At 37.9% G+C, this 25,360-nt stretch overlaps 1 protein-coding gene across 6 annotated transcripts in view; it reads left to right on the forward strand.

The window, feature by feature from the left end:
* The first annotated feature begins 4,398 nt into the window (after positions 1–4,398).
* LOC307171369 (transcription factor COE3) overlaps positions 4,399–25,360 on the forward strand; it is a 104,002-nt gene continuing 83,040 nt past the window's right edge. For all 6 annotated transcript variants that reach the window (XM_079892958.1, XM_079892960.1, XM_079892962.1 and 3 more), the window contains exons 1-5: positions 4,399–5,117; positions 17,587–17,743; positions 20,037–20,100; positions 21,769–21,824; positions 24,609–24,682. In XM_079892958.1, the coding sequence (XP_079749084.1) occupies positions 4,984–5,117; positions 17,587–17,743; positions 20,037–20,100; positions 21,769–21,824; positions 24,609–24,682 (485 nt within the window). In that variant the 5' untranslated portion in view covers positions 4,399–4,983. The remainder of the gene's footprint in view (positions 5,118–17,586; positions 17,744–20,036; positions 20,101–21,768; positions 21,825–24,608; positions 24,683–25,360) is intronic.

A 25,360-nucleotide genomic window follows, 5' to 3' on the forward strand; every position in this document is an offset into this window, starting at 1 on the left:
TCAATAATTTCACTTAAATGGCAATGAAGATTACCTATTAATTGTCATTTAAGTGAAATTACTGAACTTAAATATACAAGCTTGATAAAAAATTATCATTCTATAAGAAAATTTCAGATGGCATTTAGAGGCTTTTGCATCTGAACTCTTCATATATATATATATATATATATATATATATATATATATATATATATATTATAAACACAAACTTTGCATTTAGAATTGATTCATCGATTTGACAGCACTTGACTATATATATATATATATATATATATATATGGGGCGTTTCCTCCGAGGAGGCAAGGGAGGCAGTGCCTCCTAAAAAAAATTAATCCATTTTACAAAATGTGTATAAATCACTTTTTTTAAACTAACACTGTCCAACAGCGACACCCGCAAGTAAAGTTACAGCGGTGGTCTGTGTCTCTCTTGCCTCCCCTGAGCCCATTGAGTTTTAACAGACCCCCTAATGCATGTGTTGGGGGGTAATTGAGGATGAATGGGGGAAAGTCACATGAGAGGAGGCAATGCCTCCATTGCGTTATGATTGGATATGATTGGTTATGATTGGCTGTGAGTGATTGGTTCCCGTCTCTTGTTTTCATGCGTGTTCTGCATTTGCGAATCAGTCCGAATGAAAAGAATTATAGCGTTAATGGGAAGGCTAATGGAAAAAGTAAGTAAACAGCTCAGCCACTTAAAAATCACTGCTTTGTCATGTCAAAATCAAACTTGAAATGGCCCGAAAACATGATGACTGTGGTGGTTTTTAATGAGCAATCAGCTTGGTGAAATTAAAGCTACATATTCATGTCTGTGACCAGTGTTTACAGAGCATGACTGATGATCATAAAATAAGTTAACAATTAAAAAGAACTGCTGAACATCAGCTCACAAATAAAATATATTGTTTAAATTGTTGCTGCCTTTAGTTATTGTTTTGGAATACATGTAAAAATATATTTTTTTATGTAATATAAAGTAATATTTAACCAGGAAAATGTGACAACATTAAGTGTAACTGGGACATGAATTTACATTTGGTTTGTAAAAAACAAAAACAACATCAACAAAAGTGTCCATAAGAGTGAATTAGCATGTTAAAAAAACATCTATTTACAACATCTGGGGGTATTCCGATCTTACAAGCATGTAATTAAATATTCAAAAAAAAACAAAAAAAACAAAAAAAACTAGAATTTTAAACCAAAACTAGAATTTTGGAGGAATATAATGGATGGATGAAAGAGTGGAACAGTGACACTACAGTATAATAATATGACATGTAAATATTTTGGACTGCCACACATGTAAGTCCACAAGTTTTACCTGTGTGGCAGTCCAAAATATTTACATGTCATATTATTATACTGTAGTGTCACTGTTCCACTTACCTTGTGTTAAATGTCTTATCCTATTGTGTACTTAAGGACCTCAAAACATTTCCTTTCTAATGGGGTTACTGCATGGAGGAACTATTGACACTATCTTCTGTAGAGTTCCTGGATTGTGTTTTGTACATTCCTGCCCTTTTTTTAAAGGACGTGCAAAGGAGGGTCCTGCCAGTGTGGCATTCTGAGAAAACCCAAATGCTTCCTCAAATATCATGTCTTTTTACAGTGATGTTAATTTGCTTGCATTCAGATCTTCTAGTAAGGTCATTGTTAGAACACTAGATGGAGCTCTTTACCTTACTAACAAAATAATAGCATGGCCTTGATAATGTCTGTTCAGTTGTGTACTTATTTTATTTACAACTCAGGTGTCATGACTTCTGTGATTTACGTTACAATCTTAATAATTATCGCTATTACTAACTTGCATTCTTGCATAATACTTGCAAGCATGGCGTGACAATTAGCACTCAGCCTGATTCTAAACTGACTGTAATTTTATTGTATGTTACTGATAACAGACAAGCTCACATGCTTTTAATAAACAATAAAATAAATTATCCATAAAATGATGTTGCAAGCTGCCGAATCTCTGATCTCAAAAGACCCCAGTAATTATTTAAAACTCTTGAGGTCCTAATTTAATATCAGTCGTTGCACATTTAAGGTGATTCAAAAGATTGCAAGAAACCATCTTTTGAAAGGAGTAGGCTAATAGAAAATAAAATAAGTAGGGCTAATAGAAAAAATACAGATTTTCTCTTGACTTTTTGAAGAGCACCATTAAGTAGCCTAAGTTTATAGATGCTCGAGCATGATTATTGATAATGAATATCCTGGCAAGAAATATTGCTTGTTTTTTTGTTTTTTGTTTTTTAACTTGACGGCCACTAGGTGGAAACAACCGTTTGAATCTGACAGAAAGATGTCCGGACTGATATAGTGACTTCAATTAACCTGAGCCACATGTGTGCGAAAAGACAAGATACCAAATTAAGTGCTTTTTCTCGATTTTTGTTTAAGATATATTTCAGATACATTTCATAAGAGACATTAAAACTATTAAAAAATGTCTTTGCACGTATCTCGCTTTTCACTAAATATGTTCAGTGATGTTTGATAAATTGTGCACTCCAAACTAAAATGCAAATCATCGCCTAGGTTCAAGAGTTTTTTCATATAGTAAAATGTCAGCCGGATGTGTTATATTGTATCAAGGAATATTACTCCATTAGCAACTTTTACAACCCGTCCGTGCAGTTAAAACGGCTCACATGATGTTTTACAATTTGACAGCGTCCATTCCGCGGACTAGGCTACATATTAGAATGATATAGAGTAAAATAAAATGACATGTTCTTGCCATTAATTAACATATATAAGACATGAACATTTGATAGACTCCCAAACAATCGAAAGTGGCTGAAATAAAGCATTAGGAAATATTTTTATACCGTAAACATCTTTCAGACGTCAGACGTCGCGGAGATATTTATCACGGGTCTGGAGAGTTGCGAAAAGCGCACGAGACACAGATGCTGTGCTTTGAGGATTGACCCTTCAACCTCCTCTAAAATATAGAATAGAAAAGAATATTATAGACCGTCTTGTATGTTTTAGTTTCGTCATGTAACCAAACATGAGTCTCTGATGACTATTGACCTTCAACCTTCTCTCAAATATAGAATAGAATATGTTTTATTAGTGGTCAGAGGTCATGCTCCGTTTGAGCCAGTTCAGGGCAGAGAGGGATCGTGTTGTTTTGTAGATGACTTTCATGAACACCGGGCTGCTTTTCTGCGGCTTCAAGTTGTCTTTGAGTGAGACGTGGACGCAACATTTTCAGACAACATAAGCAAGATAATACTTTTGTAATATATATATATATATATATATATAATTAAATTAAGAAGAGTGATATATATATATATAATTATATATAGGTAATAATAATACTACTAATAATAATGTGTAAGGTATTATTTTTTATTTTTTATTATTTATATATATTTTTGCATTATACGGGGACTCTTTGCTTTAGTCAATAATATTTGTTTAGATGAAATTGAGTTTGTTTGTGTTTTTTTCTTTCTTAAATCCCACTGGGTCGTTTTCTGACTATGAGCTCTGGAGAGCTAACTGTAATAAATATTTAATCAGGCATCATTTGGTGGAATTCAAAATAATGTCAAAGAACACCAAAAACCCTTAATTCAATGCACAATTCAAAATTTATTTGGGATAATAATGTGTATGAGCAAAAACATTATCTTATTTACTGGATTAATTTGACCCAAATTCTATAATAACTTTTGTTAATATAAGTTATTTGATTTATTTTATATTTGCATTGCAGGCGGACTGATAATAATGATATTATGATGATTGCTATTATTATCGTAGTCCATGCAGCTGCTAATAACCCTGCTCAAATTTGAATATTTCTTCTAATTTATCGAGCAGGAGACAGCATAGTCCTAGTTAGGAGGACAACTTCATTCCTCAAGGTTTTACAAAATTAAGAGATGTCACTGTTTAATAATAATATTTGACAGTGTTACAGAATATTACTGCGCTTTGCCATCTGTGGAAACATAATGTATAGTAGTTTATAGTAGCCTTTCCAGTATGCTCCTCTTTCACTCACTTTGTATCAAATCATACCGGCTGCACTTTTAGACAAATTTGACTTCTGGAAACCTATATATCCAAGTCGATTATATTTTAATCATGATAGATGAAATGCATCGTGAATGTTCCTGGATATTAAAGGGAAGTGTCAGGTTAAATCTGGAAAGCACGAGACCACTTCCACTGGCAGAGCGCTCAGTCCCTCTAACATCAGCTGAGTTTTTGCGGCCAATTTTGAAAATGACGCAAGGGATGACCGTGACCAATCAGAGCGCAGAACGGAGATTGACATGTAAATGACTTTGCCTTTTAAGGACAAGTCTCCGCCCTCGTCAAGTCCACGCTTGTCCCCCCCGAGAGCTCTGGAGCCGCGGAACCCGAGAGAAGGTGCGCTCCGCTGGGACACAGGAGGCATTAAGAGACGGGGAGGGAGGGAATGAGATTTCTTGCTACCCAATCCCTCTTTTCCCCAGGGACAGCAAGCCTTCCCTGGTCCATCCCTCCCTCTTGTTTGGTAATCATTTCATTTTACTCCTTTTTGAAGCAGTCGCCCGTTTTATCCCACTTTTCATTTCACAATCCCGTGCGCGTCTGTTCTCCTTCTTCTTCAGAGCAAGTTCGCGTTCTCCCCTCTTTCTCCCCGCGACGAGAAGGTCTGCTTGATCCCGGTTGATCGTTTCCTTTGAGATGCTCCACAGCTCTTGCCTTCTCTCCACCCTCTTTTAACTAGAGACCGGTTAATCTTGAGTGAACTGAACTTGGGTTTGGAATCTAAAAGAAAGAGGAACACCCAAAGGGATACGGCAGCGCGTCTTTGGATAAGGACCTCTTTCCCCTTGTTGCACTTTGGGGGAAGATTTTTTTCCCTTTCAGTTGGTTTTTGTTAATCCAGGTGGTGCAGGAGGATTATTCCACTCGAGCTGGTGTAGAGAGACATCCCCAGAAGGCTATTTTCATGTTCTCCATCCAGGACGGTCTCCCACGGGGAGCCTTGACCATGAAAGAAGAGCCCCTTACGAGTGGCATGACGCCGGTGCGCTCTTGGATGCAGAGCGCGGGGATACTGGATGCCAACACAGCTGCGCAAAGGTAAACATCACCAACAAGCTCCAAGTTGTTCATATTCCAAGTAGTTGGGTGCGTGAAACGGAGCTTCTGAAGCGCGGTAGAGAAAGCGCTTTGCCACAGTTCTGTGAGTGTTTCGAAATCAGTTGTTTTGAATCTGTAAGTGCTCGTACATGGTCGTTGCAAATAGCACAGTATCCCAGTCGGTTTGTCGGCTGTTATTTAGTTGTAGACGTGTTGAAACTGATTGCGCATCGTTAGGCGCATTAGCAAAAGCTGCTCGCTCCGCTCCAGAAAGGCGGACTCTGATTACACTGCCTGTCACACATGAGAAAACATTGTTCTACCTGATTTCTCTGTGGTTGAAAGAGAGCTGGAGATCTTTCAGGTTGTCCTGGGTAGGAATGTCCCGCTCATGCCATCTTATTTACCGTTAAAATGTTGACATTACGCGCTAATCTAATGATGTTTCACGTGCGTCGCAAGGACAGAGAGCTCTAGTGAGAATCACTGACAAGCATGAGTTTATAGTTTGTTTGTAAATAAAATATGCAATACATTGAGCGCCCTTGAAATAGTCGATTAAAAATGATCTTCAATTATTTATTCTGATAGGCTTTATCTTATTTATGTGGTACGTTACAGAATATAACAGATAAATGCTGAAAGTGTCGAAAATGTGTTTGTGAGGTTATTGCGCTGTCGTAGACAAAACTATTTGGCCTGTTTTCACAAACAGAAAAGTCAAACCGACCATGCGTGTTTTTCAATAGTGTAATGCAAACCAAACCAGTTTCCAAACCATTTGCGCTTGAATCAAAGTTAGTTTTAGGACTGCGAGTTCCTCCGCTTAGGTAGCCTACTCTCCTATGGGTTCTAGAATGATATGTTGAAACACCGAGGAAATGTGTGCTGTTCTGTCTCAGCCTTCAATGAAAGACCTGGGATTTTGAGAAATGTGTAAAGGTTACACTCATGTTGTCTTGTAGAAATTTTACGCAGAGTGACAACATTTATTTGAGCATAAAAAAAAAAAAAAACTCTGATAGCGGCTCAAAATGATTATTATATGGGCAGTGATATCATGTTAAAACTGTTTAAAATATATATAGGAGGAGAGGGAAGAACAGGGAGCATCACACTAATTCTGAAAAATGAATTGTATGTAGCCTAATATTAAGACGGGCACGCTTTTTTTAGAAAATATACGTGTGTGTTTTTGACCAAAATTTCCATTTCTTTTCTTTTTCTGACTTCATAAACGCACAGAGAAAACGGTCAAGGACTTAAGGAGATTTGCTAATTTACTGCCACTGATTCATTTTTTTATTTTTGCAGCATAGCCTATTTGAGCTCAATTAAAAACTTTATGTAGGCCTATATATTTATTTATCATAGGCTATACATTTAATTTGGCTGCAGCAAGGCCAAACGTGCGGGCTACAATAAATTAACCTCTAAATAACGATTTTATGTGATATTTATACTCAATTGAGCAGTAAAATGCAGTTAATTAGACGGGTTGTTATTTTCTGCTGGTTTGTGGAAAAGTATGCATCCTGAAATCAAAACATCTTCAGGACATATAAGCTTTCCAGGCGTTTTTTAATGTACAAATAATCTTGCAGTTCATTAAAACATGTAGCCTACCAAGAGAGATTTGCTGCGTTTACATGTTTTAGTGATTCCCTTGAATACGTTCGGAGATAAATCCCCGTGGTATATTAATACTGCATATTGTGAAGGATAAAGTTGACGTTTCAAACTTACACCGAGGTCAGCTGCCGTGTACAAGTGGCCGAAATCACCTGCCCATTCTCAGCCTCTCATTCGCGCTAACATGAAAAAAAATAAAAATAAAAAATAAAAAGTCGCGAACACCTTGTAGATCACCAGTATTTGCTGGCGAAGCTGTTGATGTTTTTACTATGATATTAATTAGAGACAAAAATGCAGAGTCTTTGGGCATCTAATTACCCTACATGGGATAAACTCACATCTTGAATTATTTATTTTGGGGAGAAAGAAGTCGCATTGAATGTAAGTTTCAATGCATATCGCATACAAAAAAGTCCATTTGCAATGTGACAAGAAAAAGCACGTTTTATGTGCATTTATTTATTTAATTATTTAAAATAAATCGGTCAAATTTATCGCACGTTTTATAGTCATTTCTCATGCTTAAAGTTGTGATAAAGAGCCGTGTTTTCTCATCATGTAGCAGGGCTTCAGAAAAGTCATTTGTAAATGTTAATACAAAACCGTTTCCCTCATAATAGCCTAAATAATTTGCTCTAGCCAATTATCAGCCTCATACACAATTCGAGCTCCTGACAAACGTGTCACGATAGCATCTTAAACTAAGACTAAAATATTTAAAAAGGCTACTTAAATGATTAAAAAAGAGTTCTTAATTTTTCCATAACAAATAGTGTGTTTATAATCCTTAATTTGTTAGTTGTACATTTCTGTGTCAGCCCATTAATGCTTTAGTTAACTTTCAGGTAAAATAAATATGCACCTATTCTTCTGCTTCTACTTTAAATCTATCCTCTTTCTCTCTTTCTTGCTCTCTCACTCTCACATTTTTCACAAATTTTTTTTTTTTTTTTTTGATTTAGTGCTTCATTTTTATCTCAAATATATACTGATGGCAGGATATCAGTTTTATGGGTGCAGTAAAGCGTGTTCTGTTAAGAGACAGTAAAGAGAGTGAATCTAAAAGAAGCAAAAGTGAGAGCTTAATTTTATTTTAATCCTTAATGTGATCCTGTAAATATAGGCTACCATGTGTTGGCTGTGGAGGTGATAGATAGGTGTATAAGGGGTGAGCTTGGTGTAAAGTGTAACCTTTTTTTTGGGATTAGTCAGAGTAAAAAAAAAGGAAAGTCATTATTCAGACACATTGGAATTCTGCATTCAATTTTAACTGCAAAAATGAGGATTGATGCATGATCCCATTATTATTACCCACATTGTAATCACAGTTCAGTGCAAATTTCCATCCAGTGTAAACTTGTTTGTATTGCTTCGCTATCTAGATGGATGTAGATGGAGTTGGCGGAACAGGTTTGTGATGCTCAGGCAGCTCGGGGGTACGTTTGTGGGGTCCATCTCCCCCCGAGCATTTCTCTCTCTCTCTCTCTCTCTCTCTCTCTCTCTCTCTCTCTCTCTCTCTCTCGTTCGTTCTCTCTGGGCCTAGGGGTGAGTGAGAGGGCCGCACAGCTGGGGAACAGATTTCGATTGACCCTTTCACCGATTCCGTACCCCTACACTGTAAAACCTGGCAAAGTGAATTATGTCGCCTCTGTTTTGTCCGCTTGGGGGAGAAGGAGGGGTCAGACTAATGAAGTCCAGACCCACAGGCTTTGTAAAAAATAAAATAAAATGTAAAAAAGCATTTTTCTCTCCGCACCGTCCCAAAATCCCTTGCATGCTGAAAGAGAGAGAGAGTGCAATGGCGGGATACATACTATTTTTACATGTTGCAAATCCGACCAAATATGCAACAACTACACTGGACGGTACAGAAATGGCACTTGGCCGCTCCAAAAAAGTTTAAAACATTTCCGTATTCGTAAATACATTAAAACACTCACCGAATCACAAAACACACCTGATTTACAGGGTCTCGCTCTGCTCTGTCTCAGTTGACGCCTGCATGCCGGAATGTAACACAGAGAAACAAGTGTTTTAGAAACAGCTGCCCCATAACATGCTCGCGATTAGAGGCCGGGTGCAGGGCCACCTCTGTAATGACCCCATTAGAAACATACAGGTGACCAGCTAATGATTTCAGCTGTAGGCCACTAACGATTTTAGAAATGACTGTTAGGTTTTTTTTTTAGAACAGTGTGAGTGAGAGAAAGAAGCGAGTGCTATAATTTGTAGTGTGTGTGTGTGTGCAGGTCTGGCAGGTGCAGTCGAGCTAAACCTACAGCAAACACGCACAAGTGCAATACTAATAAAACACACACAGACCCCACAGTGCAGGGGCAGCACTTCACACACACTGCACTGCTCTTATGTAGAGCTCTCTCAGTCCAGCTGAGGAGAGACATGTGACCAGTGCATTGATCAAGACGTCCATAGCAGATCAGTTACAACGAGGCCCTGCATGGCTAATTTTCACTCTCTCTCATGATAGAAAGAAAAACAAATATATGGCAATTTGGAGGGAGACAATAATCGTAAAGGAATTCAATGTGATTAAAGCATAAAGAATGCAATAATATTAGGGCGTAACAAATGTAAATACCCGTTTCCTATGCACTTGATACACTTCTGCCGCTCTATTCTTTGTCACATGTTCAATTAGAGTGTCCTAATCGCATGAAACATTTGTCTGTAATTTAGCCGTCCAGCTCCAGGAAATAACTTCTCACTGTGCAACGGTTTACTTGTCTCGGTGCAATTACGAACAAATTAGAAATGAGCTGGAAGCGTTTAGCACTGGCTGGTTATACGCTTTTACGATTAAAGAAGAGGAGTATTACGTTTCGGACGTGTCGCAGTGTCTGACAGAGCCGTCAGCACTTTGAATTTGTTGGTGCGTGTGTGTTAATCTTTATTGCTAGTTACACTGGCTTAATAGTACCATTAGCAATCATTGTGTGGACAGTAATTACCATTATTTGGATACAAGACATTAAAAGCTCTTTTATATTTTGAAAAACCTAAAAAGACCAAGTCGGTTATAGAGACTTGCATGAGGTGCTTGTTAAAACTGAATCAGCATTATGGATCATGATATAATTTTTTTCAGGAAAACATGATAAACCTTTATGGTTCATATCACATGACATGTACTTTGCATTAAAAAAAGTCTGGGTTCATAATAGCCTACATCATGTGATGTGCCCTCGTTTTGTCACAGCTGTGGAGAGTTGCACACTGACATGATAGCCCACGATAGCGAGCGATAAACAAACGGGGGTGAATTTGATTAGATGTCTAATCTGTGAGTGAGCCGCGAGTCTATTGACTCAGATCATCTCGTGTTGAGAGCCACAATCAGTGAGCAATGATGGCACATCAACCCCACTGACTCCACGGGCCATTCAGCAGAGCACCTTCTCTTCTCAAAAGAGACGTTCAGCTAAACGTTTAGGTGGCAAAAGCTGTGTTTTGTGTGTGAGGAAGAGAGTGTTTTTTCAGTGGCTCATTGTTTTTTTGTGTGAAAATTCAGATTTTGTTCAATGCGTTTGTTTAAAACATGTTCGGGTGCTTTTAATTGGCATAAACTAGTGATTCCGTTTAGATTGAGATTATTCAAAATCATCAGTCAACAAAAAGTATCCAAATAAATGAATGGATGATTAATGACATTGAAAAGTAAATATTTGGGCTTTAATTTTTTATTGAGAACCAAGCATATTGTTTAAACCAGTGTACATATAACCAAACATATCGGTGTATATAGAAAGAAAAAGAAAGCAAAAAAAGTACAGGGGAAAACATCTGTACATCTTAAACAATTTCATATGCAGTTTGTATTGCTTTTAATTTTTTTCTTTTACATATTTTCCCAAATGCTTCCAATTTCCAATTGTTCAAACAATTTGACTATATGAATATAATAACAATCAAATACATTAATTAAATGAAAAATAAGTGTCCACCATCCAATAAGAAACACCTTAACATCAATGTACTTTAAGAAATGAACCCTCTGATGCAAGTTACATACAAACCACATTAGGTGATAACTTTTGACCCTTACCCATAATTCTTCTTCACATGTAATTGTGTTTTTACTTCTGTTGCATTGGATTTGCAAACCTCTTAAAATACATAATTTTCAATACATTTCTCTATTTTTGTATGCCTTGTCTTTATGAATCCATGCGTCAGAGGTTAAGGGAACACGATCAGGAACAGAGAGGCTTTTAAAGACACTGTGTACTTTTACACAGTAAAGTGTTAGTATGTGTGTGTGTGAATAAAACGGCGAGCAGGCGGTGGCAGGGATGCAGGCAGCTGGTGATGTATGTGCCAGCTTATCACTGGGAGACGTGACAGACAGGCCGTTTGTGTTTGTGTGGCAATAGAAATCATGGAGAAATGACAGGCCTTTCTTTATGCAAAGATCCTCTCCGACACGTTTGCTTTGACTTACGGCCACCCGTTACTGTGCAGCGGTGACAAATGCCTCTATTACTCTCTGCACTCTGTCATTCCAGGAAGGTTTTCCTATGATTCCACGTCGTAACATCCAATTAGCGATAAAGAAACAAAGATGCCGCCTATCCATAAATGCAATCAGCACATCTGGCGCAGCGCTTTCACCTCAGATAACTGCCATGTAAAATACACATTTTTATACTTTAGGGGGAACTAAACTGCCCATTTTGACAATTTACAATGCACACGGCTTGTGTTGAACAATTAAATCACCGCACACTTGAGTCGAGAGAGAACGAGAGCTACAGAGATGACATCGCAACAGGCCAAGTGAACCAAAGGAGAAAAAAAAAGGCCCCGTTTGACCACAAGTGGGATTTGGGTTTCAAAACAAGCTCTTATTCTCTCTCTCTCTCTCTCTCTCTCTCTCTGTTCCTATTCTCATTCTGTTTCTGCTCTCCACTAATCCCAATATGCTGCCCGTGCTCCTACAGCGCTTTAGTCCTCAACTCATTAAATCTTATTACACAGCTAATAAGCGCTAACCAAACATACCGCTGCCATGCTGACTGCCCGCTGCCGCCCCCCAACACCGCACGAGTGCACACACACAAACACACACACACTCGTAAGATGAGCAAATGTATGCCACAGTAATTGTCTGTTTCTGCATAAATTACTCCTCATGTAAACATAGAGTATGTGCATATCTTAGTATCCACCATCCTCAAAATTCTTCCATACGGACCCTGATGAGCACGAGAAAAGCGAGCATGTTCTGGTTCTCAGCTGTCTTCTTTCTCATTTGGTCTGTTTTGGACATGTATTAGAGTAAAGGTCAAATTAAATATGATTCCCTTATGTTGGTTAATTTAGAGAATGATCTCCTTCTCACTGATGAAGGCAGGTGCTTTATCGACCAAATCTCAGCTGATTTTTTTTTTGACGAGACCTTTCTGTGAGGGAAACTGGTTCTGAGACCTTTTTGAAAGGATGGAAGCAACCAAACAGAACAAGAAATTCTTAAATAAAGTGAAAATGAGGAAGGAAGAGTGCAAGAGAGAGAGAGAGAGAGAGAGAGAGAGAGAGAGAGAGAGAGAGAGAGAGAGAACAAGATTTACATTTACTTGTTGGATCAGCACGTTGGCGCTCAGCCAGGGCAGAGATGATTTTTCCGCGTCACATTTGTATAAACAGAGCGCTGCTGTACGGCTCATTAGTTCGATAGTGAGAGAGAGAGACGAGCTGTAGTTAAAGACTTCCCTTTGTCACAGTCCATCACAGGCGTGATTAATGTCACCAAGATGTGGGGCCGAGTCCGTGATGCCACCCATATGCCCCCCCCACACACACACACACACACTCACACTCTACATGTGTCATAGTATTGCAGTCGTTTTAACAGACACCTCATGAAAAAAAAAAGGAAAAATACTGGTTGACAGTCAATACAAAATTGATGCACTACCGTTTTTGAAAGATGCTTTCAATTGTTTCAATTGTTTAAAAGTGACAGAAATGAAGTTTGCAATGTTACAAAAGGTTTCTATTTCAAATACATGTAGTTCTTTTTAACTTTCTATTCATCAAAGAATCCTGATGGAAAAAATTATCAAGGTTTCCACAAAAATAATAAGAAGCACAAATGTTTGCAACATTGATAATAATAAATGTTTCTTCAACACCAAATCGCAATATTAGAAGGATTTCTGAAGGATCATGTGACACTGAAGACTAGAGTAATGATGCTGAAAATCACATGAATAAATTAGATTTCAAAGTATATTAAAATAGAAATAGTTGTTTAAAATTATAATAATAATTCACTGTTTTTAATCAAATAAATGCAGCTTTGGTGAGCATATGATAGTTCTTTCAAAACATTAAAAAATTTACAGACCCCAAATGAAGTGTAGTGTACAATAAAGATAACTTACGTTTGTTAACACAACATTGATGTACTAAAAATGGAAAAGTTTTTCCTTTGCGTTTGGATGACAACATTGTCAAAACGATCCCCATTCAGACGGATCCGCGAAAACTATTAAAAACGCTGTATAATGCTGCCAGGCCCATAGTTGGTGATGCCACTTTGTCACTTTCATTTTTAAAGAAACACTACGCACCTATAGACAGAGCATGTAATACACATGTGCATGAGGTCACCGTTTTCACATATTTGCGTTTTTGTAGTTTACATGGAGACAATAACGGTACTGTAAATTAACGGCCAAAATGCATACCATTGCCGTTTTTAACTTTTAAAAAAACGGTGTCGTGTAAACGGCCCCTAAGTACGTGAAAATTCATTTCATTATGATTCATCAAAGTAATGTGACATTTTTCATGTTAAAAACATGTTATCAAATTCATTACTTCAACATTAAGTATGCATGTTAAACAACTTTACCGACCTCTGAAACATCTTTTCTAATAGTAGTAACCAATTACGTAGCCTAACAATCCAATCAAATCCTGATAGCTGATATCAAGTAACGCTCTACATTTGAATACCAAATATTCTGTTTTACTCTGAAATATGACACATTGTGGGAGTTAAATGTGTTGTAAATTACATATTTGCAATAGAGTGGTGCAGGGATGACGTCAAAACCCGGAAGTCTAATTCGCCACTGGTTTCCTCGAGACTTTCCTGTGGGGTTTTATAATGGTAAAGTAAAATAAGGACTGTGTTAAACATAACTTGACGATACTTTGATGTTTTGTTCTACAATGTAAACTGCACACTCTCACACCCCAAAGGTTCTTATCTAGTAACTTATTAGATACATCCGTTTTTAAAAATAAACATAACAGCTTAAACAGTTTTGCCGTGAGATGACTGTTTTATTGAGATGTACATGTGAAGGCATCACTCCTTTCTGCTCCCACACGTCATCTAACTCCTCAAAATCTCAGCAGATCCTGCTGAATCCTGTGTATCGGCAGTTTCTTCTCCTCTGCATGTTCATTAGCTGATGATTTCAGAGTTTGAGAGTCTCTGTGCTTAGTATCTATTTCCCTCAAGTGTTCAGGCCCTTGAGCTGTGAGGATCTTAGCCTGGGGTTACTTTTTTCATTTAACATAATTAGACTTTGCTGTATCGTGTTAAGCCTGCAGTGTGCAAAGGGCCGCGGACTGCACCGACTGCCATTGCATAAAGAAAGACGGCGCTCTTGTATTCTGAAATGTCATCATTACAAACCCTTCAGCTCTTGCTATGAATGGTTTATTGTTAAAGCGGTTCTGTGAGACTGTATTTATTGATTCAAATAAAAGTCTTCAAGTGGAGGGTGTTTTTACGTCCAGAATTGTGTCAGAACTGTGGTTGTTTCTGGCTTGCATGCTTTTTTCCCTTTTATTTCTCTCTGCTCTGTGACGAGAAGACGTCAAACAGTGTGTTTAGCGGAGACCGTGTGCTGTAGCCGTCCGTTAGCGACTGATTTACACAGCTCTGCTGTCTATGTGTGTGTGTTTGTCACCTCGATTGCAGTTATTTCAATACAGAGCGAGCGAGAGCCGACCAATCGTGCCTGCCTCTGACTCAGAACTGCTGGAGTGGATATGGCAGCAATCAACATAATTAAAATAATAACACTAACAAGCTTTCCGAGTCGATCGTTTCCTGCACGTAAAGATCCGTGCTTTGCGAGAGTGTGCGGGAACGCTGTCTCTCTCTCTCCTTCACCCCATCAGAAACATGACGCCTGGCTTTGTAACCGAGCTGATGGGGTAATGGAGAGGAGCTCATGATGCAATGCGTGTGTGTTTAAGTGTGATGCTCCCCCACAAATGTGTAAATTTTGGTAGTTCTGTCTTCCTATGTGAAGGTGATAATTTGTGTTTACATGTGCTTGTGCATTTCATGCAGTGCAGATGCAGGATTTGGGCCCAGACTGTTGATGTATCCTGTTGTGCGATATATGCCATATTTATTCTGAAACTCATATATAGTATAGAGTATGTATTCTTTTATAATTATTATGCATGGAGCTAATTAAAAAATTTGAACCTATTATCTTGATGATTTGATTTAAAAATATTATTTAGAATTGGCAGTCGACACGATGCATGTCCACTAACAATTTTTTCTAAATTATTTTGACGTATATTAAATAATACCCTTCTCATAATGTTATTGTGATCTTTGAAGAACCCTCGTCTTACTCTCTTATTTTGTATGCCTTTTTCGTATTGCATTTAGAGGGCATCTGTCAGACTTAGCACCGCCCTGACCAGTCAGACTGCTAAAGATCTTCACTGCGAATCAATTACTACAGATGAAGAAGATCATATTTCCCATTTACGTTGAAGTCATCCGCTTTACAAGTGCTCCTCCCAGAACCCCCCCTCCCACAGCCTCTTCTGTGAAAGCTGTTTTTGCCTTCAGTGTAGTAACCTCAACTTCACGAATGAGATTTCACCAGGCTCGGATACAAATGAAGCATTAAGCCCTGGTAATAGTACTGGGGAGGGGTCAGGCTTTATTAATGTCCTATCAGGGGAATATCTCAACGAGCGGAGACAGAGAGCAGGCCGCTTTCCAAAACACTGGCTCCCCACCCCGAGCTCAGCAGATGAACAAATATTTATGTATGAGCATATTTTTGAGATTCAAATGCATTTCGGCCCACCTCATCAGGGTAACGAGTAAATAATGAACCGACTTAACAATGACAGCTGCAATTTACGTCTGTGAACATTACGCACTTTTTCATTTAATGATTCAGGGAATTGTAAATATTACGGGGCGCTTGTTTTGACTTAAAGGTGATGTCATTTTTTTCTGTTAATTATGTTAAAATGCTTTCTCCGTTTTTATTGTTCATGAAAGAAGTCATGCCTCATGTTATGCAAGGCTGCATTTATTTGATCAAAAATACACTAATACTAAATAATACTACGCAGTAACTAACACTACAATATCGTGCAACATTATTACAATTTTAAAACAACTGTTTTCTATTGTAATATATTTTAAAGTGCAATTTATTCCTCTGATGTCAAAGCTGAATTTTCAGCATCATTACTCCAGTTTTCAGTGTCACATGATCCTTCAGAAATCATTCTAATGTGCTGATTTGATGCTCAAGAAACATTTCTTATTGTTATCATACCAGCTGCGCTGCTTAATATTTTTGTGGAAAATGTGATACATTTTTTCAGTATGTCTTGATTTTTATTTAGCATTTAATTAAAATGGTAATCAGTAATGTGCGTTTGGGGCGGGACTATCTGTTTTGCAACCAATGGCAGATGTGTTTGAAACAAGTCATTATCACCTTTACATACATAAATATATACATGAATATTTCATAATAATTATATGATTTATGTATAATTCAAATTGTTATTCATTCATATTTTAATGCATGTCAAATTTCTTTGTTAAAATGTAATGTTGGAAAAGCGTTAAGAGATAGACTGAGTGCTTGATGTCAGTTTCTGCTTGAGGGAAGGGATGCATGCATTACCACCCTATTAAAAATACAGATCACCTGCATTTTAATCTACCTTCCTTTACTTCAGGCCTTTATCTCTCTCTGAGGACCATGTGTCCACTGATCCAGGTATGGCCATGGAAAGATGATCAGTGCTTGCGTCAGTGGACCAGGGCTGACGGTTTGATTGATAGGTGGAGGTGTAGGGTTGGCGTAGATGTGCGGGCCTCCTCCTCTCGGGCTGCCCGAGGATCCTCGGTCTCTGTCAGTCCGTAGTTTGCCACGCGTTCTAATCGATGCTCAAGTGCGCGAGTCAGGATGGAGTCTCCTCTCGGCTGAACCCTGGGGAGGCCCGAGCAGGTTTGACTGACAGGTCAGGGAAAGAGGAACGCAGCAGTTGCCAAGGCGAGCCGTACCCAGTAGCGATTGGCAGCCGCAAAGGCAGACGGTGCCTTCTGGGGTCCCCGCTCTGCGCCAGATTCCAATTGTTGAGGTGGCAGAGCAGAGAGGGGCAGACAATAGAGTTCATGGCACACACAGGGCATGAGACAACAAGCCAAATATCTCTCTTCTAACCCCTCTCAGTTATGTCCTGTTATCTCTCTTTGTAACCGCTGTAATTTCCTGTTTGTGTTTCCTATGGTCTTTGTCATTTTACGGGATTGTCGTATAAAGATACATGGGACTCTGCATATTCCCATGTAGAAAAGGCTTGTGAATCACATGCAGATTTTAAAAACGTTGACGTTGCGGTGACTTTTCAACAACACGGCGTTATATATTTATATGCAATGTGATAGTATATGTGAAAGTTCATGTGAAACTGCCATTTCATCTTTCTGCAAGCTCATGTTTTGAGTGATTATTTGGGTTACAGTACATTAATCTCTCTGTCTCTTTCTCTCCATCTCTCTCTCTCTCTCTTGTAGTGGTGTGGGTTTGGCAAGAGCCCATTATGAGAAGCAGCCTCCCTCAAACCTGCGCAAGTCAAACTTCTTCCACTTTGTGCTGGCCCTGTATGACCGGCAGGGACAGCCCGTCGAGATCGAGAGAACCTCCTACGTGGACTTTGTGGAAAAAGACAAAGTAAGCACTCTGTCACTAACAGACGCCGTTCCACAACGCGACAGGGTTTGCGATATGCTGGGGTGCTGCTTATTGAACTTAGAGAACATGCTAAGAATGGTATAATTGTTTTTAGATGCATTTTTTTAGTAAATTATTTAGGAAGATTTTTTTTGTGTTAGAATAAAACCTCAAAGTAATTCTGATAAAGCCGAAAAGTTATCGTAGATTTTATTTTGAAATCTCTGAAAACCTCAAATGTGAGACAAAGATTTTATGTCATCTCACACTTTGGTTATTTTTATTTTTATTGTTGCATAGGTCAAAACCATTGTTTATTGTCAGAAATGAATTTGATAGTGTTTGTACGTTAAAAAGTAAAAGTAAAAAAAAAAAAAAAAAAAAAAAATATATATATATATATATATATATATATATATATATACATACATTTTTTTTTTATTAAAAAACAACACAAATTCCTAAACATTTTCCAAACCCTCTGCAACAATATTTAATGTAAAGGTAAGTAAAAAAAAAAGATAAATAAATACTTATTGATCATACACATTCATAATTGAAATGATTATCTTGTGTTTTGGACGTATTCTTCCAAGATGCTGTTAAAATAAATACTCATTTTATGAAACCACACCAACATTTCCCAAATCCTCTGCAACAATGTTTCCTGTTTACACACATTGTTACATTTTTGTTGCAATTTTTGTTTCTTTGTTGTGTAGTTGCAGTGTTTCTAAGTGAGATCTAGGTTCTGGGCTTCACCCATTCTCAATAGTAGTTGTACCAAATTATACATCTAGGGGGCAGCAATGAGACCACTTTTTTTCATAAGAAGTGCATTAGCAATATTATATAAAATGTTCTTATTAACTTCAAAGCATTATTTATAAAATGTTCTTGTTAACTTCAAAGCATTATTTATTTTTATTTTTTTTATTGAATTTAACTCTAAAACATTCAGCTTTTATAATAAAACACTGTGTTTAGCTTATTTTTAGCGCACATTATTTTCTTCTTCTTCTGAGTCTGATTCTCAGTCGTGTGTTTGTACCTGCTAGCCCGCTGTGTGTGTCGGAGGGTAGTCCTGCTCACCTCGCGGTGTGTGTGTCGGGGGGTTGTTCTCAGTAAAAGGTTACAGAGAACAGCTCCGCCCACAGTCATGCGGGACGGGGTCCAGCTGGCAGAGTCAGAGCTCTGTCCTCGCTGTCCGTTCACCTCCGCCATAACCCCCGCCCAGCATCCCCTCCACACACTCCTCCACTCCACCCTGGGTCGCTGCCAAGACACTACCACTAAACTTGGCAGTGAGGAGATAGAGAGAGACTGACGACATGTGTGGGTGTGTCGTGTTCTTGCGTCTCATTGGATTGATGTTACATCAGGGGAAAATAACTCACCTGAAGCCGGGATGTGATGCTTAAATGTAAACCTCACACGAGCTTAGTCCAAAAAAGTGACATCAAACTAGGCTCACGTTTGGATGGACTGATTTCGAAATGATTTCGTAGTGAATGATTTTGATAGACTCACCAAAGACTTGAAGTAAGCCTTCAAATTAAGTCAGTAAGATAAAGATAAAAAAAAAAAAAATATTGACTTTAAAAGTTTAGGCTTAATTGATCAAAATTGACAATAAAGACATTTATAATTTCACGAAATATTTCGATTTCGAGAAATGCTTTTCTGTTGGACTTACTATTTATCAAAGAAGCAGCAAATCAGCACATTAGAATGATTTCTGAAGGATCATGTGACACTGAAGACTGGAGTAATGATGCTGAAAATTCAGCTTTGCCATCACAGGAATAAATGACATTTTTATAAGTTGAAAAATAGAAAATAGTTATTTTAAATTGTAATAATATTTCACAATATTACTGTTTTACTTTATTTGCTGATCAAATAAATGCAGCCTCAGTGAGCATAAAGACACAAAAACATAAAAAAAATCTTACCGACCCCAAACGGTTAACTGGTTCTGTATTCAAGACTATAAGGAACTACATAGAAGAATGGATTGCTAAACCTGCACAAATAAACATCTAGTTGTGAATGTATTTTTATTTAATTGTAGTTTTTGCTAATTATTGTTGCCACAGTGACAGTGATTATAAGTCATTACCGGCAGTATGACATTCACAATTCAGATCTGAAGGTCAATGTGCTTAGATAACCTGTCTTGAATGCTTTAATAAATTACCCCAATAAGCACAGCACACACATGTATATGCACAGTATGCTAGTTTTGTTTTTTATTCTCATACATGTCCTGCTTGCTTTTGTGTTCTTTTAGGAATACAACGGTGAGAAGACCAACAATGGCATCCACTACAGGTTACAGCTTCTCTACAGCAACGGTGAGACCCATACTGCTCCTCCAAACCCTTTCCATATCCCATCAATAACAAAGACATATTGCGAGGCAGAGCGAGGCCAACTGTAAACGATATGTAACCACAATCATGCAACATGTCTCATCACATCTGGGAGAGTATTTGAGAGCTCCATCTGTTTATCCTGAGAGGAGTTCATGCTGTTGAACACATTTGCCACCCTTTCACAGTTTACGCTCATGTCTAATGTCATTCCACGCTACTCACCCTCACAGACACTTTAAGCATGGTCTCATTAGAGCTCTTAGTTCTTAGTAAGTATATACTGACTGGCCACATTTGTAAGAGCAGGTATGATGTTACACTTGTCAATATAAGTGATTTAAATTAATGATAATGTATATGTACATTGGCATCACAGGAATAAATCATATATTAAAGCAGAAAACGGTTATTCAATTTTAATAATATTTCACAATATTGCAATTTTTACTGTGTCTGTGATCAAATAAATGCAGCCTTGGTGAACATAAGAAACTTCTTTCAAAAACAGTAAAAAAAAAATGTGTTACTATGTTTGCATAATATGTGAACAACTATGAACAATATATAGAACAACTTGTTGACCTACACAGTCATGACCTACTTTAAAGTAACTTTCATTAATATCCGTATTAAACATTGGTACACTATTCAGTGCTTAACAGATCTTCAGTCAAATAATTATCACCCAAAAATGTAAATTATGTTATAATTTACCCTCATGTTGTTTAAAACCCGTATGACTTAACAATGCTGGTTGCATTTTGTTTCATATAGTTACAGTGAATTAGGACTAAAGCTTTCAAGCTTCAAAAAGGATGAAATAATTATTTTGAGTTGGATCTTTTCAATAAATCTGTTCAATCTTTTCACAAAATAAGACTGATTCATTCATGAATCTGACTGATGCATTCGATTTGGGTTTGTAATGAAATTCGGGTGAATAAATTAAGTGAAGTTAAATTCCTTTAATGTACATTTAAACAGTTAGAAATGCCACCTTGAAATATCTGAAAATGAAAATGAAAGTTATCATAAATAAAGTGTGACTCAACTCAACATGTATGCTATAAGAAGATTCAGAACCAAAGACTGTTCTCTTCTCCTGCTCTCCTTAGCGTAATGCTAACAGCTAGTGATGAGTGATTTGTCTATAGATGTGGATTCTCTGTCATCCTCCAGCACAGAGACAGCAGGGCAAGAGAAAAGCAAGCTCTCACACTTTAAGGCGGGAAGATCATAAATAATAGAAAAACTGAGCCGAGTTTGTTTTTGCTAAGAAGCGTTAGCGGAATAGCTCAGTCAGCACGACAAACATAACAGAATGTGCATAAACGTACTGTGGGGAAAAGAATAATAAAACAAATTAATTTCCAAGATTTTCATAAGAATTTAGTCCCTTTATTTCGACTTGTCAAAACAATTGGACTGCGTTTAAGGGCTGGCTTTCTGTTTTGTTTGCTCAAAGAGCTCTTTAATTTGAACACACACTTGATTCTACAAGTATTTGTGTTGAAATATGGCACATTAGATTTTTTTTATTATACAACTGAGCAGGATTGCATTAAATGCAGAGCGTATGAGAAAATTTTTGTGTCCAAGATGCATGTTTTTGTGCCTAATATATATTTATTCCATTTAAACTTGTAGGTATCAGGACAGAACAGGATCTGTTCGTTCGATTAATAGACTCCATGACTAAACAGGTAAGTACTTTTTTTATTTATTTGCAATGTTTTTGTTGTTGTTGTTGTTGATGATGAAATTCTTCTCCGCTCTGAAAGTTGCATTGTAAAGTGTATAAAATGTAAATCTCACCAGATAATGAGTTAATAACTCAAATGAATTAAATTATATTATAAAACATATTATAAATAACAAATAATTCAACTACAATAAGTATATCCAACCTTGCCCGGATACAATCACGTTAAGTGGTATGTACTATATAGCAAACTGCTGGATATTAGCACTTGATTTATTAAAAGTTGGATAAAGTGGTACTTTACCTGCGTACATATAGTATCCTCACGTAAAGCAATATACTGTATACTCTATAGCAAATCTTGGCTGCGTGATTGTTTATATCATTGAAAACTGTAAATTCTATTATCACACAGCTCTCTACATAAAGTTGTATATAATAATAATAATAATAATAATTCATTAATAATTCAACTTTATCTGCATACATACAGTACATTCACGTAAAGCGATACTATATAACAAATCACAACTGCTTGATTGCTTGTATTGTCCCAAAATGTAAATTATATTAATGCCCAGATCTAAATGCGACTATAAGGCATGGAGATATTAAGATATTCTAAACATTAACATTATGATTTTCTAAAAAGCTTTGAAAATGCTTTGAAACACATACATTTGAGACGACTTAAAGTGCATGTGATATGAACCCCACGTGCAAATAAAAGTGCCATTAGAGATGCCTCTCATACCCCGAACTCAGTTCTGCACCTGCGTTCTTCATTCCGTCATAAAATGGACCAGACCTCAACCCCCTCCGGTCTTCACATGGCCTATCCTTTCCCCAGCCCAGCAGGTCCCACTGTCACTGCGTGTCAGCCTGTCTCAGATCAATATGGCAACCAGTTCCTCGACAAAGCATCAACCCCGGAGACCAATCAATAGGCCTTAATGTAGCTGCAGAGCCGACACGCTGGAGACAATAATCCTCCCGACGACAAAAAAGGGCTGTAGCTGTGCGTGCCCGTAAAATCCTTCTCCCAACCCGCGCACGCAGTCTTTACATATGTGCATCAACAGCGAAGCTGCGAATATCGATTGACAACGGACACGTTTTTTTTTTTTTCTAATTGAGAATACGAGGGATAAGGATATTGGTTGAGCTATTTAAACATTTCCCCAAAATTAATTTAGCAAAATAGCTTTGTTCTACTAATCAAATTATTCCTTGTAAGGCGAGATGACTTAATTAGGAAACCAGGAAAGAGTGTGTTTGGAGTTCATGGAAGAGTTGTAACACAATTCCATATCGCTGGAGTCAGACGTGCTTGAAGACCTGGGGTGGGGCCACTACTGATATGGCGCCAGCGATGTGAATCAAGAACGATGATATATAAATATCGACCCGATCCACCTCCCGACCCCCTCCGATACCAAATCCCCTCCCCCTTCGACAGATTTGGAGGATGGTGATGAAGAGGAAGAGACTTTCATAGGCAGCGGAGAGAAAGATCAATAATGTAGAAGTGGTCGTTATCCTAAAAGTATTGTTCCCTAGGGCGTTGGGTCAACCCCGTCTGGCCGACTGACTGACTTAGTCGAGTAAGATGGAGGATAGTTTGAGGTGGATTGTGTTTTGCGTTTCTTATGTGTGTGTGTGTGTGTGTGTTTATGATGGATTCATCGTTACCGGTGATTGGGATGAGGTCTGGTTGGAAGGGGGGTGAGTCCTTTAACTTCCTTGATATGCACCGATCATCCGTCATTCAGGCCAGGCATGACAGCCCGATGACGGATGCCTGGGAGGAGGCCTCTCTTTCGGGGCCTGGCTGGCCATCTGGCTGCTCAGGTTGGATGCTGATGGGGAGAATGGGAAGATTGTTACTCCACATGAGCTCCAGCAGAGTCTGGATCCCCCTCTGATCGCTGCGTACATCCAACCGTTGATGACCAGATTTAGCTTTAAGCATATGTTAAAGTTGTCAGCATGCTTCGAACCAAAAACATGACTAATGACCAGGTGTCAACATCCTAAACATTTATCTTGAGCAATCGCTGGTTTCAGGATGAGCTAAAGGAGGGCTCAGCCAAGTGTCAAAAAGATTTTTAAAAAGTAATAATTTTAGTGAATACTATCTTCCAAACTACACTACCACTAAATTTTAAATGACTTTTATTCAGCAAGGACTCGTTCACTTAATCAAAAGTGACTGTAAAGACATTTGTTACAAAAGTTTTCTATTGCAAATAAATGTTCTTCTTTTGAACTTTGTATTCAAAGTGTCTGGAAAGAATGTCTCCTCAAAAATATTAAGCAGCACAACTGTTTTCAGCATTGATAACTATAAAAGAAATGTTTCTTAAGCACTAAATCAGAATATTAGAATGATTTCTGAAAGATCATGTGACACTGAAGACTGGAGTAATGATGCTGATAATTCAGCGTTGCCATCACAGGAATAAAGGCATTTTAAAATATATTGAAATAAATAAAAAAATCACTTCTGGGGTAGGTTGTCACATTGTATTTAATGAACTTTTTTCCCTGGACAATAATTGTGGACATTTTTCAATCGTTTTTTTGGTAGCCAACACTTTATGGTATGTCACTACAAAAAAAATGACTTAAAAATAAATAAACCCTGGGAAATATTCACTGGTGTAAAAGTGTGACAACTAGCCCCGGTCTGCTCTACCTACTATAAAAAATAATATGCAATATCTTTCTGCTTAACTTTTTATATTTAGCAATAACATGCATTTGTCTCTCTTTATTCCTTTAGGCAATCCTTTATGAAGGCCAAGACAAAAACCCAGAGATGTGTCGCGTTCTCCTCACCCATGAGATCATGTGCAGGTCAGTTCATATTTACCTCTCATTTCCTAAGACAAGACCCTAAGACCTTTATAACAAGCACAGCTCTTCTCACATTCAAAGCACTAACATATTGAACACCGCAATTTTTGATTTATCTTTCAATGCCTTATTAATCCCTTTTTTATTATTTAATGTGAAAAAAAAGTATTACGCTTCATATTACTGATCACGATTCACTATCGCTGCATGAGAGAGGCTTTAGAAGAATATTAACATATGGTTTGGGAGTTCAGCTCACGGGTGTACCGCAGGGTTGCATAGGTTGGCCTACACGATTCTTCCCGCTCCACTGTGAAGTCCTACAGGGCTTTCCTCATTACATTGACCTTAATGCAGTGTAATTATGGGTTCACAGTAGGCTCGCGTGGCTGGAGGCCTGGATAGAGGGGTGTGTTGTCCATGAATTTTTGCCTGATGGCCATTGGAGGGGGTATGGACCAGTAGGGGAGCAGGACTGGGGGGTTGAGGAAGTTAAGGGGGCTCAGATGCTGATGTCCTGGGTTACAGGGTGGGGATCTCAGAGTTAATAATGTAAAGAGGGGAAATTATAGGGCTTCGTTTGAGACCCGGGGCAGGTGGGAGACACAAATGTGGCGAGAAGACAAAAATAATTAGAATACCGATTAGGGCTGCACGATATAGCAAAATAAAATGGAT

Source organism: Squalius cephalus (assembly GCF_949319135.1).
Source record: "Squalius cephalus genome assembly, chromosome: 14".
In the NCBI taxonomy this organism is placed as follows: Eukaryota; Metazoa; Chordata; class Actinopteri; order Cypriniformes; family Leuciscidae; genus Squalius; species Squalius cephalus.